This window comes from Vitis riparia, chromosome 15, assembly GCF_004353265.1.
Source record: "Vitis riparia cultivar Riparia Gloire de Montpellier isolate 1030 chromosome 15, EGFV_Vit.rip_1.0, whole genome shotgun sequence".
Taxonomy (NCBI): domain Eukaryota; kingdom Viridiplantae; phylum Streptophyta; class Magnoliopsida; order Vitales; family Vitaceae; genus Vitis; species Vitis riparia.
In genome coordinates, this window is record NC_048445.1 from 17,832,280 (window position 1) to 17,850,305 (window position 18,026).

General features: G+C 36.6%; 2 protein-coding genes across 10 annotated transcripts in view; one reads left to right on the forward strand and one right to left on the reverse strand.

Moving 5' to 3' along the window:
- LOC117932347 overlaps positions 1-18,026 on the reverse strand; it is a 55,299-nt gene that overhangs the window by 22,340 nt on the left and 14,933 nt on the right. The gene's annotated exons all lie outside the window — the stretch shown is intronic.
- On the forward strand, positions 6,886-14,937 carry LOC117932345. Of its 9 annotated transcripts, none has more exons than XR_004654143.1 (5): positions 7,882-8,641; positions 11,307-11,377; positions 11,512-11,806; positions 12,569-12,702; positions 14,352-14,937. XR_004654143.1 is itself a non-coding variant. In XM_034853566.1 (5 exons), exons 1-4 carry the CDS (start codon positions 8,488-8,490, stop codon positions 12,582-12,584), a joined length of 489 nt encoding a protein of 162 aa, XP_034709457.1. In that variant the 5' UTR covers positions 7,882-8,487; the 3' UTR covers positions 12,585-12,702; positions 14,352-14,937. The 9 variants fall into 9 exon arrangements, 4 of the variants coding, with proteins under 4 accessions (XP_034709457.1, XP_034709459.1, XP_034709456.1 ...); XM_034853566.1 differs by having other exon boundaries at positions 11,307-11,401; positions 11,601-11,806; positions 12,551-12,702; XM_034853568.1 differs by having other exon boundaries at positions 11,307-11,401; positions 11,601-11,806.

An 18,026-nucleotide genomic window follows, 5' to 3' on the forward strand; every position in this document is an offset into this window, starting at 1 on the left:
AAAACTTTGGCAACTATATTGACAATGATTTTTGTTTTCTTTCCATTTGGGAATTATAGGATCTTTTGGTCTTTTCTATCTTTTCGTTGGATTGGACTTGATTTTTGAAATATGCAGCATTGCTGTTCATGACCATGTTCTACTGAATGCAAAAATAAAATGGTGTTAAATCAATTTTGTTGCAGACCCATAACAGATAAGGCCTTGTGATGAGTACTGGTGCAAGGGGTTCTTCGTTGGGGAAGAAGAGTGTCAGAACACTCCCTTTATATTAATTCCAAAGACACTATTTGAAAATTCCACCTGCATTCAAGCATGCATTTATATGAAATATGCATGTACCATTTGATTCTTGTTCATTCTCCTTTGTGAACCATAGAGGTTCATTTAGATGTTGATGCTGCTGCTGCAAGGATGGCATCAAGAAGGGCTTGGAACTAGATAATCTTTTTGTCTCAATGTGGCCAGTTGCCCTTAATGATTGGAGCATCTGCAAAATCTTGTGTCCATGGAGACAACAATGGAAATTTCTCCTCATCCCCAACTTTTAAGCCAACGATCTCTTCCAATATGCTAATCAAGTTAAGTTAGCAAGCCAACCCAAGGCAAGGTCAAGAAACATGATCATCTCTCCACCAAAGGACATTTTTCCCTTCAACTTTTCTTCCAAGAACTTCAGGTACTCCATGGCTTCCTCCTGCTTTGTCCCTTGTGTGATAAACAAACTTTGAATTGATGTCAAACCACAAATCCAAAAACAAATGAATATCAAACTACAAGATCTTTCTGAAGCTGAAGATATTTTTGTTTGCCTATCAGAAAAAAAAAAAAAAAATCTATTTTTCTGGTTGATCAATACACATGAAGTCAGATGCTAATATAGCTCAATTTTCCTTTCAGTGTTTGTCCTTTTATTTAAAATGCTGATTTTGGAAAACGTCTTAGAGGGATGTAACATTTGCATCTTTCAATTTTGGTGGTGTTGACCAGAACTGAGCTGTCATCTCAAGACCATGAATCTCCATAGTATCATCTCATTAAATCAAACAGCTAATTTGAGATGAGTGATGCGTTCCTCCTGAATCAGTTGGAGGACATTTATTGTTTGGAGAAGATTGATCTGCATGTCTTCCTCCATATATACATTAAGAACAATAGCTCAATTTCCTCACGCAAGTTTCTGTGTCTAAATACGATGAGTTGAATATAAATACTGTACAGTGAAACCTTTCCTGGTACATCTTATAACCTGAATCCACATTGCATTTCTACTCAGTCTTCTATGTTTTGTAACATTTTTTATTTGTCACCTTCTACAAGCCCCACCAGCTATCAACATCTTGGAATTCGACCTTTTCTTCCACATCCCCTAGCATATAATCAGTGCATTTCTTCTTCTAATTCATCAGAGTCTCCATTGCTTTTAGGTGGAGATTAAAAATAGCTGATAAATATGACAGGATTCAGTGGACTTTTGATGAAGGGCAGGTTGACGGTAACAAAGGTGTTGGAAGTATGATATTTGCCTGAAGAGCTTGGCATACCTGTAGCAAAAATGGGGAAAATCTTAATCTTGCTGTAAGTACCATTTTGCTACCTTTGCTTATTTTACAAATCTGAATTATTGACCAATTCATGCTTTCCTGCTTTTGACTTGTCCATTAATTTTTTTGGTCGTTGTGAAGTAACTCTTAGGTGTCATGACATAGCATAATAAGAACTGCCATCATTTCACTTGTCTCAGTGTGGAGACTTCCTGATACAAAATTCACATATTCAACTTACCAACTTTCTTCTGGATGGTTATGTTGTCTCAAACAATGGTATGAAGAGGAAATGACGAGGCCTGAATCTTTTATTGGGTCAATTTGGAAAAAATACCTACCAGATATAAGCCCTTTGCTTGCATGTGTGTGCATTGACACACATGTGAGTGAAGATATAATCTAGAGTCCAACGACTTTGCCCTATATAGGTTCCTTATATCTTGTAAAGTAGGCTTTATAGTTTTACCTTTTAGTAAATTTGGATTTTGAATTGGATGCAACAGGCAACCAGTTACTCTAGTTGGTAAGCCATGCATGGAGAACGTTGCAAAGTCAGTTTCGAATTTTAAAAAAATAAAAAGATAAAAAAGTTACAAAATAAAAAGATAAAAAAGTTGCAAATTCAGTTCAGGATGACATCTTACGTGGGATCATATGTAGTACATATATATCCTGTATATGTACCTATTGAGAGTATTAGAGGCTGTAATGCATATTTGCAGGTATGTTTATCATATGATCCATATACACGTGTGTGTGCGTGTGTATTTCGTTGACATCTAATGGAATTTTGATGTTCATTTTCGGTAAGAAATATTTGAGGCACAAAAATGTTTCATCATTCATGGCCATTGAGTTGGAATGCCACCAAAGACAACATTTGATCACAGATGTAGATCATCGGATTCATCAACCCACAGCTTTCCTTGGGCAGCAGCTGCACATAAGCAAGGGATAAGGTAGAAACTTCAGCCCTATGTGTTTATCTTCAACATTGTCGATAAAAACTGGAAATTTAGAGCATCAAGATCAATGTTGTTGCTAGAAGTAATGGATTATTGTTAATCATGCTGCCATATTCTGGTCAGCTTCGATTAAATTTAGACAGAGCATACCTGTTGCACTATGCTCTCCATGATAATCATGCTATAATGACAAATTCTACAATGTTCCTGAGACTTATCAGTATTAAAAAAAATTAAGAGAGAATGAATTATCATATAGAATAAGGATGACATTGGGACGTAGTTAACTGAAAAATGCTCTGGAGTATGAGGCAATTGCAAAGGAAAAATGGCCTAAGATGATGTTTGAGTAATGTGTATCTGGTGCAGAGGACCACTGGACTCTATTTGAGAATAGGCATGTTTTTTCAAGAATTCTTAATCCTTTTTATCTTTATCCATAAAAGCCACTCCTAAAACTAAATCATTCCACTATAAACCTTTGGTTCAATGCTTTACATATCATTTAATATGAACAAACTTATTTAGAAATTTATATAGCTGTTCTTTGGCAAATGTGATGTGGGTTTATCTGGAATTTTTTTTAGTTTATCATTTGATGATTGAAAAAGGTAGAGGAGATGGAAGACATGGAGGTGATGAGATTATGCAAGAATTGCACTTATACCGACTGATGCATCTGCAGAAACACTCTACTCAAAACCTCCTTTTAAACCAAGCAAGTTAGCTAGGTACGTTGTAGACACGTTTGTCTTAAAACAAGTTACCAAAATCTTTCATGTCACTAAAAAGCTAAGAAACACTCCCTTTTATAAGTACATATGGGAAGATATTTATTGTGAACGTAACTGATAATTTCCATTAAAGCTCATAACTCTCAACTTAATGTTACAAGTATTTAAGGTTGTTAATAACTAATTAAGCTATAGTTCACTTACCAAACCAATAAAATATTTTGTTCCTTTTTTAAAAAAAATAATTGAAGTTTTAAACTTTCTTTCCCCACAAAGTTTGAAACTTCATAAATAACAATAAATTAAATTAATAAAAAAATATGTATAAAAATGAAATAAATTTGGCAACCTTATATTGTGTATAAGTGTTTTTTGGACTTGAACCTACTTCTAGTGTTAAAATTTTTTATTTGGGGATCCATGAGCCATATCTTGATCTAAGTCCTCTAGCTAAATTACAACCATCACACATGTGATATTGATATAGGACTTGGTTTTAAACGGGTTAGTTGAATTAATAGTGATGGATTGATATTAATTCTCATGAGAATTACTAAGGAATAGCCTAATCTCATAGTTGCAACCTTAAGACAACTATTGCTTAGGTGAATCCTTCAAGAGTACTTGTAACTTGTATCTCATTGCTCTTTTTGCCTTGGGTCCATTCAAGGCAAAACCATTTCTACCATCACATTGATGACATTGTCATCTCACGGATGGAGAAGATACTCTTTCCTCAAAGCTAGTATTACTTATAAGTCCTATAGTGAGGATTGTTCTTACCTATTGAACTTTTTTTGTGAGATCTTCAATCACAAAGTTTGGGTTACCTTCAAAGGTGACTTCCTTATATTTTCCACTTTTTCATAGAGATTATCAACGTATATAGTATGCTACAATTCCTTACTTTGAGGTGATAAACGACTCTTTGATACTTGAAAAGAGAATTGAGAAAAGTTACTACTTCATAGGTCAATGGTTGGACCGGTAGTCAAATCGTTGACATCATAATATATATATAATCTAAAATTAAAAATAATTAAGAAAAAATTAAATAATTAAATTTTTGGACTGTATTTCATTTTTTCATCATTAATATTGATAGTTTAAATTATGATAAAAATAACAAGAATATTTATTGAATTATTAATATTTCTAATTTTATTAAATATATTTAAAATTAAATTATTAAGATAAAATAAATTTTTTTATTCAAAGTTGTTTAGATTTTAATAACTATATATTTTATTAATTTTAATTGTTATATTGTAGACCCCCATTTTGGGGCTGGTTTCTCTCACTTTTTTGCAGCTCACTTTTGCCAGGTGGAGGGCTCTCAAGGAGCCACGTGGTGCCTCTTGATTGGTTGCTGTGGAATCAGGGTAGTGGAGTTGAGGACCTATGAGAGTGAGACACTTGGAGAAAGGTTCTGGAAGAAGAATATTTGAGGAGCGTATTCCGTTATGCAAGCAGAGGCTGGCAGAGTGAGGTGGGGGGGTCTTCCTTGCCTTTTTGGAGCGAGATATTTTCAGTTGGGGTTGACAGGTGCTTTTGGGGGAGCTGCCATTTAGGAAGATATTTGGTGAGAGTTTTTTTAGCTTGGGGAGCAAGCTAGAATAGGGTAGGGATTCCATTACTGGTTGGAAGGATATTTTGAGAGAGGTTCTTCTTCTGGGAGGGGGTTGCAGAGAATAGAGAGTTTTGGGTTGCCGGGAGAGAGGTCTTCCTTGCCGTTTTCAGTGAGATATCTTGAGAGAGTTTTGAGGGCTTAGGCAGCAAGTTAGTTTGGAGGCAGTGAGAGGTCTTCATCGCTATTTTTTTGGGGGGTGAGATTCTGAGAGAGACTGGTTTTCATAGAGGTATTTTGGGAGCAGAGGTTCATCTTTTTTAGGAATCAAGATTGGCTGAGGGAAGGGAAGCAAGTTTGGTTGAGAGGGAGAGGGTTGTTGTCTAAGGAGGAGCACATCACTGGGTCTCGAAGAGCCAGCCAGAGAGATCAAGGGAAACGTATTCAATTTCAGGGAGGGTTATTTCCAGCTGGTCAGAAAGAGGAGGAAATATACAAAAGGGCGACACAGGTATGATTTCCATAAGTTCGCTTCTGTATCCAGGTCATTTGATTTGTGTTCTTTGAACGTAATGAGATTTTATTTTGATGTCGGGGTTTGCTTATACTCATGTTATGTTATGTTATGTTATGTTTCTAACCCATTTTCTGAGAGTTAGCTTAATTTTCTCTCTATGAGTTTGCTGGTCACCACGATCTTATTCTTTCTATGAAATCTGTTTGAAAACCATTTTGACCCATCCCCTGCATCTGAGCCCACTGATAAATACATGAAATGAGGCTTGAATGGGTTCATTTCGTTTCCTACTGTTTTTGCTCTGTTTTGCTGTCCATCCCCTGTTCCGAGTACCCATCCATATCATGCATCAGATTTCCCATCTCTGCCTGAAGAGGAAGGGTATTGCAGGAGATTGGTTCTCAGTCCTTGGACACGAAAAACTACAGTTGAACATTGTGTTGGGTCTAGCTATTTTGACTAGAATATTTTTGAGAGAAATCAGACGAAGGACTTTATCACTCTTCTTCTGATCGTTTTGATGGTGTTTGCTCTTGTTGATTTTGCCTCCGTGTCCCTCTACGCCGAAATGAGACAGAGCTTAAGGGAAGAGAGCATGAGATGTAAAGAAGTTTTGACAACCAAATATCAACTCACGGCCACTGACGTCGCTGCTACTGTTTCTCATATTGGTTTAGTTACTGCAGGTAATAACGGTATAGAAGGAGAAGACAATTGTGAGGAAGGGTTTCTGTATTTCAGGACCATGAAGTTTTGGGATCATGGTGCATAGATTTGCTGTGTTTGGGACTAAGTTACAGTAGAAACTGAAGGACGATATAGTGTTATTGGTGGATAGGATATTTGACCCCGACAAGTATCTCGACACGATAATGGCTTACTTTGTATTCAATGGAGGGGACTTTAAGTGCGCACTCTCTGCTTTTCTCACTTCACGTTTCCTGCAATTCTTGTGAGGTTCAAAGAGTAAATTGAAGTCTGATGTCTCCATCACTACTGGGTGTGGAGGAGAGAAGGCAGAGCAATACCTCTTTAATGGCTTCTTCAGGCTCTATGGATTGTTTCAGACAGCAAAAGAGGGTTCTCTGACACCATGAATGAGGTTCCTTGAGATGAAAAGTTCTGTTTACGCTGAAGGAAATTGGATGTTTCATGCACCTAGGTCCGAATCTGAATCTCCATAATCTGTAGGACAAGGAGAGTTTCTTGCAAATTCCACAATAAATGTGATGTTATCGTCCAGGTCATCTGGGGTGCAGTCAGCAGTTGTAAACAAAGAAGCGCCGCCAAAGGTACCGCAGGAGCGTCCTCATGCTACCAATGGAAGTAGTCATAACCAGATCATGGCTAATAATAATGGCAGTGCACCTACTGCCAAGGTTCAGGTTGACGAGGTTGACACTTGTACGATCTTTTGGGAAGAACACGTTGACCACTGCTTCAAAGAAGGCTGAAGTAGACCGGAAAAGGATGGTTTGGTGCTCCATTTGTCAAAGTCAGTATGGATGGCCCATTGTATGAGAAACGTCAGAGTCCCTCTAAACTTTAGCAGAACACATCGCTCACCATACATGTCATCTTACCCGTGCCCTGCTCACCGTCAGTGGCTTAAATCACCTTGCTCATTCCGCCAACCCATAGCCCATCTCTTGCATCATGCATGGCTGTCCAAAGCTCCTCCAAATCACCCACTCACATGCATGGTGGACCATGCAAACCTAACCCCTTTCCTATAACCATTTCTCACTAACCCTCACCACCTAATTCACCAATTCCATGTTCATATCTTCCTACACCATTCATACCCATTTTCCAACTCCACTATCAAATCCGTATCTCTCCCAACCTTCCACTTATTTTACACTTTTCCATACCCTGTGTGTCACTCATATTCTTTATACCCACATCTGATACCCCCATGCCCATACCCATTTCTTTTGTCATCCTTCTCTCTCTACACCACCATGCACACAACCATCTCTATCCTCTCATTCCTCATACTCAACACCTACAAGTCCATTTCTGTTTTATCCTATGAGTATTCAACCTCCACGTGGCTTATCCGAGATTCATCAAGGTCCAAAAACAGTTCGCGTTCAAACCAAGGTTGTACTTTGCCTTTTCTCTGAAGGTGATGTGAACTCCATTTCTGAGTTGAATAGTGCAAAGAGGTGGTTATCAGGTCCCAGAGTTTTTTTTTGATATGTTCAGCATTCCCATCTCCTTCATGTATAAATCTGGGAGGTTGCCACCGGCAGGCATGCTCCAAGGTCAATTTCCGGATCCTAAAAAACCTACATCCTGTTTCCGGTCCCTTCAGCATTCCCTCTGCAGGCTGAGGGGAAACAGAATCTGAGGACGATCACTCCTACACACGCGTTGACACCGAAAAATCCAGATCCAGGCCTGGAAGTGACGCCCCGACCGACAATCCCGACGGTGGCTTGGATGCGGAGAGTGGCGACGGAGAAAAGAGCAAATGGTGGTCATGGGTTATGATGCTGATTTATTTAATCTGGGAAGCACCTACTACGTGAACCCTACGGTACAGTGCTTGTATTTAGTTCCGAAATTGAAATCATCTTTAATCAGCGAGTTTAATGAGAATATCAAGCTTGTAGGGCACATGCGGTTCTAGATGGTATCGTGTGAAGAAAATATCCTCAATTTGGCCATCTATATAACGATAATTTCATGCCATGGGATACTGACGAATGTTAGATACAACTGTTATACACTCTTTCTTAACCGTTTAGGTCATTTGATCCCAACGAAAATCCTGATATGATGAAGGAATTTTTTTTGGTGATGAACTTGTTAGCAGTAAGTGGGATAGCAAAGGGGAGATACCTACTGGTCAGGCTAACGCATTAGAGGCTGGCCACATGGCACATTTTAGACAAAGGAAAGATGGATTGTAAATAAAAATAAGAAAGAACTCTGTCAGAAGCTGAAGGGGATATTGTTAAAGCTCAGGAGTTCCTAAGAAATAAAGGTTTAGCAAGCACTGACCACAAAGCTAGCAGAGCCTATGCTGAAAGAAGAATTGGTTCTTATGTTCATGATGGATGAATCAGCATTCTGATAGTGGTGGATCGTGAGACTGATTTTTGTTGCCTGAGACGACATCTTTAAATGGCTAGTTGATGATCTGGCCATGCAAGCTATTACCTGTCATCAAGTGCAGTATCTGGTTACAGAAGATGTTCCTGGAGAGATTGTGAACGAGGAAAGAGAAGTTGATATGCTAAAAGAAGGCCTCATTGAGAGGTTTGCATTTGGTGTCTCCAGAGCTGCCACGTTTTCATTGGGTATTTCATACTCCATCTCATCACTCTACCCTGGGCCCACGCATGTGTAGATCCAGTTGTATGGTTCACTTGCCACTCTTATGCCACATGTCATCTTCTATTCCCTTATCCTTTGATTTTTGAGAATAATTGCCCTAGACCCCATTTTATGAATACCTTCTCAAATTCTGGTTTTCTAATAATCTTAACTTTCCCACTTTTCATCTCCAGAGTTTTCAGGATCATCTAAGAATCCCATTTTCAATAAAATGTGGCTACCATTTTTCTTTCTGGCGAGCTACTTTCACATCTTTGATTTTTAAATGTTTTAAAGTAAGCAGGAATTTAGTTTTGTAATTCCGAATAATGGGGTTATGGAACCAATTCAGGCTAAAATAAATCGGGCTTTGGTGGGGGCCCAATATCAAATAAATTTTCTTCGAAATAAAAATGAATTTGAATGACGCGCATATGTGTGTTTTGATGGTTCATTATCTTGTTCAATGGCATGTGTGCTATATTTTATATCTATCGTTGTGCAATAACCCATATTACTTTTGATAGCGCATTGTGGCTCGTGGCCCAGGTACGCATCCATTCCTATTTTGGTCATTATCTATGCATGTTTTGATTCCCATATGTGCATGATAGATTAGAGTATCCATTGATTTTCTTATTGATTGTCATGTCTGCTTCATTTTATTAGTAGAAACCCGACTTTAGGGATTTAGAGAGGTGATACGGTCCATACCGTACCTTCCCGATAAGTAACCTGACCCTCGAGCCCGATCCGATTTTTCATAGACCACCTTTTCCAAAACAAGGAGTCACACTTAGGGTTTTCTTTCTTATTTTGTTTACCCTTTTAAAAATTAAACAAAAATAAGTGGCGGCTCCAAGTCATTTTTAATTAATAAATAATTTTTCAAATAAAAATCAAGTTCGCCATCGAGTGGGAAACGCATACGCCGAAATGCAAGGTCCACATATCTCTCTCTCTCTCTCTCTCTCTCTCTCTCTCTCTCTCTCTCTCTCTCTCTCTCTCTCTCTCTCTCTCTCTATATATATATATATATATATATATATATATATATATGTATGTATAATATTAAGTGCATTCAAATACAAGAGTGTAGTGTTGGTGAACCCCGTTTTCCCGCTAAAGACCTAGTCTCGTCCACACATTTTGAATCCCACATCCGCAATATAGTTAGCAAAACCTTCAAACCAATCCTATAAGAAGGCCCAATACACCATGGTTTTAAAAACTGGACTGGACCGGTCGAACCGTCAGTCGGTCCGGTCCGGTCAATTGGACCAAAAAGTGGTCGGGCCGGAATTGGACTGGTTAAATCGGTGGTTCGATCGGCGAACAGGATGAATCGGATGGTTCCTCCAAACCGTCCGGTTCAATTTTTTTTCCCTCCCACTATTGTCGTCCCCGCCGGTAAGACCCTCGCGACCCCGCTAAAACCCCCCACCCCCCGCGTTGGAAAACCTTCCCCTTTTTGCCCGCTGGAACCCATTTCGAGCTTTGTAGCCGCCGAACATGCTAGTTAGTTGAACCCAACTGAGTTAAACGCTGGAACCCATTTCGAGCTTTATTTCTAATGCATTTGATCACATAAAGTAAATTGTGTCAATAAGACTATGTTTGGTGCTTTGCCCTTGGTCCAACAATTATATTATGGGACTTCTATGCATTTGGATTTTTAGATCCAAATTTCAATTATCAGAACCACAATTTTGTTACATTCCAAGTGTTTTAAGGAACTCATGTTGTCCTTCATTTAGGCAAAACAGTACTTGGACATTAGGAATTGATTTGACTGTTAGGGATGGTGATTGCATTAAGCCACTTCTTAGTCCCGAGAGAATAGTGGACAATGTAGCTCCTCCAAAGGTTTGGTCTAACAAAAGGGCCTTGATTTTAATGGAAAAGGAGGAAGAAGGGGTGAATTGTTTGTAAATAACTACCACATACAAACATCTTTTAGCTGCAAAATTCTTTGCATGTTACTTTTGAACTTTTGTTCTAAATTCATATTCTATATACTTTTGTTAATGTTGTTCATTTACTTTTGGTTGAGTAATTGAATTGTTTAAGTACTCCTAGGATTTGGGCTAATCAATAATAAGGGCTTTCATTCCAATGGAGAAAGCAAGTCGATCAGGAAAAGCAAAGTACGTTTGCTTTAAAAATTTAAAATTCATGTGCTCTAGTTCTTCATTTCGGAAGAATGTTGGATTTTCTGATCACCAGTATATTTGTCACTATCCACTTCTGATTCATTGTTTTCTGGAGTCTCTATTCCTATCTCTGTGTTCCACACTTCTTCCTAGTGCAGGATAGGAGAAGTGGAGGAAAAGGTTGAGGAGTTGATCATAGAGGTTGGAGTTCCAAAATCACCTTTTTACCTCTTTCTGGTCCCTGAATCTAGAGAAATTTATGAAATTCTGTGTCCATTTACATTATCACCTTGAAGGTGTGGAATGTATTTATTGCTGATAGAAAACTTTGGCTACTATATTGATAATGACTTTTGTTTTCTTTCCATTTGTCCATTTCTTGCTTTGGGAATTATAGTTGGATTGGACTTGATTTTTGAAATATGCAACATTGCTGTTCATGACCATGTTCTACTGAATACAAAAATAAAATGGTGTTAAATCTATTTTGTTGCAGACCCAAAACAGCTGGGGATAAGGTCTTGTGATGTGTACTGTTGCAAGGGGTTCTTCATTGGGGAAGAAGAAGTGTGTGAGAACACTCCCTTTATAGTAATTCCAAAGACAAACTATTTGAAAATTCCACCTGCATTCAAGTATGCATTTATATGAAATATGCAAGTACCATTTGATTCGTGTTCATTCTCTTTTGTGAACCCTAGAGGTTCATTTAGATGTTGATGCTGCTGCTGCAAGGATGGCATCAAGAAGGGCTTGGAACTAGATAATCATTTTGTCTCAATGTGGCCAGTTGCCTTTAATGATTGGAGCATCTTCAAAATCTTGCATCCATGCAGACAACAATGGAAATTTCTCCTCATCCCCAACTGTTAGGCTAACAATCTCTTCCAATATGCTAATCAAGTTGGCAAGCCAACCCAAGGCAAGATCAAGAAACCTCATCATCTCTCCACCAAAGGACTTCTTTCCCTTCAACTTTTCTTCCAAGAACTTCAGGTACTCCATGGCTTCCTCCTGCTTTGTCCCTTGTGTGATAAACAAACTTTGAATTGATGTCAAACCATACATCAAAAAACAAATGAATATCAATAACTCTACTTTTCTGGTTGATATATATTTTTGTTTGCCTATTGGGAAAAAAAAAAAAAAAATCTCTTTTTCTGGTTGATCAGTACACATGAAGTCAGATGCTAGTATAGCTCAATTATTCTTTCAGTGTTTGTCCTTTTAATTAAAATGCTCATCTTGGAAAACCTCTTAGATGAATGTAACATTTGCATCTTTCAATTTCGATGGTGTTGCTGAGAACTAAACTGTCATCTCAAGACCATGAATCCCCACAGTATCATCTCATTAAATCAAACAGGTAATCTAAGATGAGTGATGCAAACCCATTATTCTGTTCCCCCTGAATCAGTTGGAGGACATTTACTGTTTGGAAAAGATTGATCTGCCTGTCTTCCTCCATATATACAAAAAGAACAATAACTCAATTTCCTCATGCAAGTTTTTGTGTCTAAATACCATGAGTTGAATGTAATTACTGTACTGAACAAACCTTTTCGGGTATATCTTATAACCTGAATCCACATTGCATGTTTACTCAGTCTTCTATGTTTTGTACCATTTTTTATTTGTCACTTTCTTCAAGCTCTGAGAGCTGTCAACATCTTAGAAATCCACCTTTTCTTGTACATCCCCTAGCATATAATCAGTGCATTTCTTCTTCTAATTCATCAGAGTCTCCATTGCTTTTAGTTGGAGATATAGCTGATAAATATGACAGAGGATTCAGTGGACTTTTGATGGTAACAAAGATGTTGGACGTATGATATTTGTCTGAAGAGCTTGACATACCTGTAAACAAAAAAGGGGAAAATCCTAATCTTGCTGTAAGTACCATTTTGCTACCTTTGCTTATTTTACAAATCTGAATTGTTGACCAATTAATTTTTTCCTGCTTTTGACTTGTCCATTAATTTTTTGGTCGTTGTGAAGTAAGTCTTAAGTCTCATGACATAGCATAATAAGAACTGCCATCATTTTGCATGTCTTAGTGTGGAGACTTCCTGATACAAAATTCACATATTCAACTTACTTTCTTCTGGATGGTTATGTTGTCTCAAACAATGGTATGAAGATGAAATGAAAAAGCCTGAATCTTTTATCAGGTCAATTTGGAAAAAGAAAATCTCATGGAGATACCTACTAAATATATGCCCTTTGCTTGCATATGTGTGCATAGACACACATGTGAATGAAGAATATAATCTAGAGAATAAGGACTTAGTCCCAAATAGGTTCCTTATACCTTTTAAACTAGGCTTTCTGGTTATACTTTCTAGTAAATTTGGATTTTGAATTGGATGCAACTGGCTACCAGTTACTCTAGTTGGTAAGCCATGGAGAAAGCTGCAAAGTCAGTTTCTAATTTTAAAAAACAAAAAGATAAAAGTTGCAAATTAAGTTGGAGATGATGAATTTTGGGATGATATCTTAAGTGGGATCATATGTAGTACATATATATATATATATATATATATATATATATATATATCCTGTATATATACCTGTTAAGAGTTTTAGAGGCTATCATGCATATTTGCAGGTATGCTTATCATATGATCCATATATACCATATATACCATATATACTTCTTTCTCTCTCTCTCTCTCTCTCCCTACATATACATATATATCTATATATATATATATATATATATATATATTTCATTGAAATATTTAAGGCACAAAAATGTTCCATCATTTATGGCCATTGAATTGGAATGCCACCAAAGTTAACATTTGATCACATATGTAGTCATCGAATTCATCAACCCGTCGCAGCTTTCCTTAGGCAGGAGCTGCACATAAGAGATAAGGTAGAAACTTGAGCCCTACGTGTTTTTCTTTTACGCAGTCAACAAACTTGTTTGATTTTATTTTTCTTCACTTTCTCAGACTAGAAATTTAGAGCATCAAGATCAATGTTGTTACTAGAAATAATGGATTATTGTTAATCATGCTGCCATATTCTGGTCAGCATCGATTAAATTTAGACAGAGCATATCTGTTGCACTATGTTCTCCATGATAATTATGCTGTAATGATAAATTCTGCAATGTTTCTTGACATAAAGTACTGAACATTTAAGAGATCGACATTTAAAATTATATGTTGCAATTCAATAGAATTAATTATCATGTAGGATAAAGATGACATTGGAACATAGTTAACTGAAAATAGATATTACAAATGCTGTGGAGTATGAGGCAATTGCGAAGGAAAAATTGCCTAAGATGGTGTTTGAGTAATATGCATGTGGTGCAGAGGAACACTGGACTCTGTTTGAGAATAGGCATATGCTTTTTCAAGAATTCTTAAGCCTTTTTAATCTTTATCTATTATCTATAAAAGCTAAATCATTCCACTCAAAATCTTTGGTTCAATGCTTTACTTATCATTTATATATGAACAAACTTATGTGGAAAGTTGTATAGCTGTTCTTTGGAAAAACTTCTTTTTTTTTTTTTGAATTATAGGCTTCAACTCGCATTCCTATTGAGAAGGAGAAGGGTTCTTCAATCACCGACTCAAAGAGAAACCTGGGAGAATTTCCAGAAGCACAATGACAGAAGAAGCCACCCCAACCCACAGCCCTTCTGCTTTGATGACGCTCCTCTGAACCTTAATTTTCCTTTGCTTTTCTCAGCTGCCAAACATGTCTGACCCATCAATTTTCCCTCTATTTTCTCGACTTTTCTTTCCCTCAGAGCCGTCAATGTCTACCAATTATTTATTTATTTATTTATTTTTTATTCTCTCAACTCTCTGCAACAAAAAAGAGAAAAAAAAATTGGATTTTGTTTTATGCGGGTTTTGTGGAGATTGTTGATTGCGTTGGTGTCTGGTTTATTTGAAACAAACGGGATTGAAAGAAAAGGGGAGTAGTGGAGCTGTTTAATTGTATCTTTCTTCTCTACCGGAGGAAAATTTGGGGGTGAGAATTAGGGGTGAAGCTCACTTAGCTTGGTTCAAAAATTTGGTTTGTCTTTGTACTTGTCTGGCTTCTGATTGGGAATTGTTGTGATATATTGAATAATTTGGAAAATGTGATTTGGGTTTATCTGGAATTTTTTCTAGTTTATCATTTGATGATTGAAAAAAACAGAGGAGATGGAAGACATGGAGGTGATGAGATTACGCAAGAATTGCACCTGCACTATCATTAACATAATAGTTTTTCCCTCATTTTGCATACTTCCATCAATTTATCATATGGAAAGATATTTTTCACTTTTTTGTATCATTATGGCACTATGATTTTCTACATATTCAGGAACAATATTAGTAGGACACTACATATGGAGATTATCAATGTGTATAGTATGCTCCAATTTCTACAACCACAATCCCTCACGTTTGAGATGATAAACAATTTTTTTATACGTTAAAAAAGAATTAGGAAAAGTTGGTTCACATGTTGATAATCGAATCAGTGTTGTAAATAATAAATATATAATTTAAAATTAAAAATAACTATAATTTTTTTTTTTAAAAAAAATAATAATTAAAATTTGAATTATATTTTATCTTTTTATCATTAATATTGATAGTTTAAACTATGATAAGAATAATATGAAGATTTATTGAATTAGTATTTCTAATTTGATTAAATATATCTAAATTTTAATTATTAAGATAAGATAAAATTTTATTATTCGGAGTTGTTTAGATTTTAATAATTATATATTTTATTAAATTTAATTTATATATATATATATACATATATAAATTATAAATATTTATATTTAGATTTTAATAACTCTTGGTGCACCCCCGCTTTCCCACCACAGACCCAGTCTCGTCCAACTTTTCTAAGTCCCACATAAGAATATAATTAGCAAAACCTTCAAACCTATCCCATAAAAAGGCCTAACAACACACCTATCAATCATTTTTAGTGTTGGATTCGAAGCATGCATTGGGCTTAAGAATATTAGGCCCATTATGTGAGTATTAAATGGCTTTTAAAAAGTAGGGCTGCAACTTGGGCGGGTTGGTCAAGTTGATGACTAACCCAAACCCAACCCAAATTAAGAAACAATTTAAATAGTAAATAGGACAAAATTTTAAAATAATAACAAAAGAATAAACATAAATTTATATATTTTTCTAAAAAATGAAAAAATATGATATTATATAATTTGATATATTTTTTTTATTAAAAATAGAAAAAGAAGATGAATATTATTATATAGGATAATATGTATTATAAATGTTATAAAAACATTCAAAATCCAGTTCGTGCTAAGCTTGGGTTGTTCAAATTTTAGCCCAAACTCAACCCAATTGAGCTCGGATTGAAAAATCCTAACCTTAGCCCAACTTGAGTAACACATTCCTCTGTTGTTAGAACTTGGTAACACTAACTCAAGAAATACAATAGAAGTCAGGAATAGCTGTGTATGTAGTAAACAAATCTCTGGAATAAGTGTGTACGTAGTAGAGAAAAACACAAGAGGAAGGGCTCTACTATTGTGGACTTGTACTAGTAGGGACTGTATAAACTGCATCCATGTTGGTTATGGGGACTCTATGACCTTTATCCATGTTGGTCAATGGTAGAACCGGAGGGTTTCTTCCTCATCTATTCCTCCCTCGTTCACTTCCTCTCCAACAAATTAATTTTCCTGTTCTTGCTGCCCACTTTATTTTCTAGGACCGACAATGACGCACATGTTTGATTTTTGGCTTTTCCTTTGCCTGACAACCTTTTTATCCATTGCCCACTGACTTTTTTCTACACCTCTTGCTGCCACGTGCACAACTGCCAGGCCGTAGGGTAGAATTCTCCCAAGTTGGGTTGTGGGATTCTCATATCTAAATATCATGAAAATGAGAGCCCACTTTTACCTTAGCCCAACTTGAGTATTGAAAATGATTACCCAAGTTCGGCCAAATATCGGGTTGAGTTTGGGTCGGGTCAGATCAACTTATCCAAGTTGCACCCTCATTAAAAAGCATATTGGTCAGCTCTTTAAAAGTTGGGTTTGAACTATATATTGGGCTTAGGAATGTTGGGCCCGATATAAATTTTGAAAAAATAAAAACTTTAACTTCAGTTGAGCCGGTCCACTGATTTAGTGGTTGGACGGTTCAATGTCAGTTTATATCAATTCCAGTCCAATTAAGTGAATCAAACTGGATTAAGGTCTGATTGTCGGTTTGATCCAGTCTAGTTTTTAAAACATGACTTGCATATAAATAAGTGCAGGAAGTTTAATTTGTTTGGATCCCTTTCATGTTACATAAAGATAGAAGGATACACTTACTAGAAAAATTCTATTGGGAAATTTTATCGAAGCTATATTATTTAAAAATGTCTGTTGACATTTATTTATTATTATTCATTAATATTTAAGTTTTATTTTAAATGAAATTTATTTAATTTTATTATATCAAAGTTGCCCTCCAATAGATCAAATTCACAACTGAAGCATTTAAATGACTGTATGACCTTTATCGATGATGGTCAATGGTAGAACCGGAGGGTTTCTTCTCATTTGACTTTGTTGCATTCTTGTCAATAGAGTGTGAAGTTTCTCCATGAATATTCTGTGGCCAACCGACAGACACCTCCTTCCAAGTGAAAGACGGAGACCGTATCATTTTGGAACCTCCAACCAACGAGAGCCACAAGCACTGGAACTATGAAGTTGAGAAGGGAAAGAATGATGCAGGGCAAAGTGGCGGCATGAAGCTTTCGTTGTTCGAGCCGGCAGCTTCCCAAAACATCAATGGAAGATGCATAGTGAGTAAGCATGATGTTGTTATGGATATTACTCTGTTAATATCTGTCTAAAAAAATTAGTAAACTCTGAGAATGACATGATTCAGGCCTCAAGTAACTCATTCAATACAACAGCAACAAGGGTGGTTTCGGATGGACTTACCTGATTATAAGCGTTTCGCTGCCTCGTCTTCCTCCCTCCTCTTCCTCTCCTACAATTTTTCTTCTCTCACATGCCGCCTGCTTTATATTTTAGCACAGACAATGACGTACAAGTTTGATTTTTCAAATTGTACCCCTTTTTAGTTTCTCATTCACCTTATCATTTCTTTTTTGTTGCCCCCCTTTTGCTTCACTGGCCACTATGACCGGTATTTTCTTGGTCCTGCTGTGCCACTGCCTTCGTTAATATATAACTCAAATT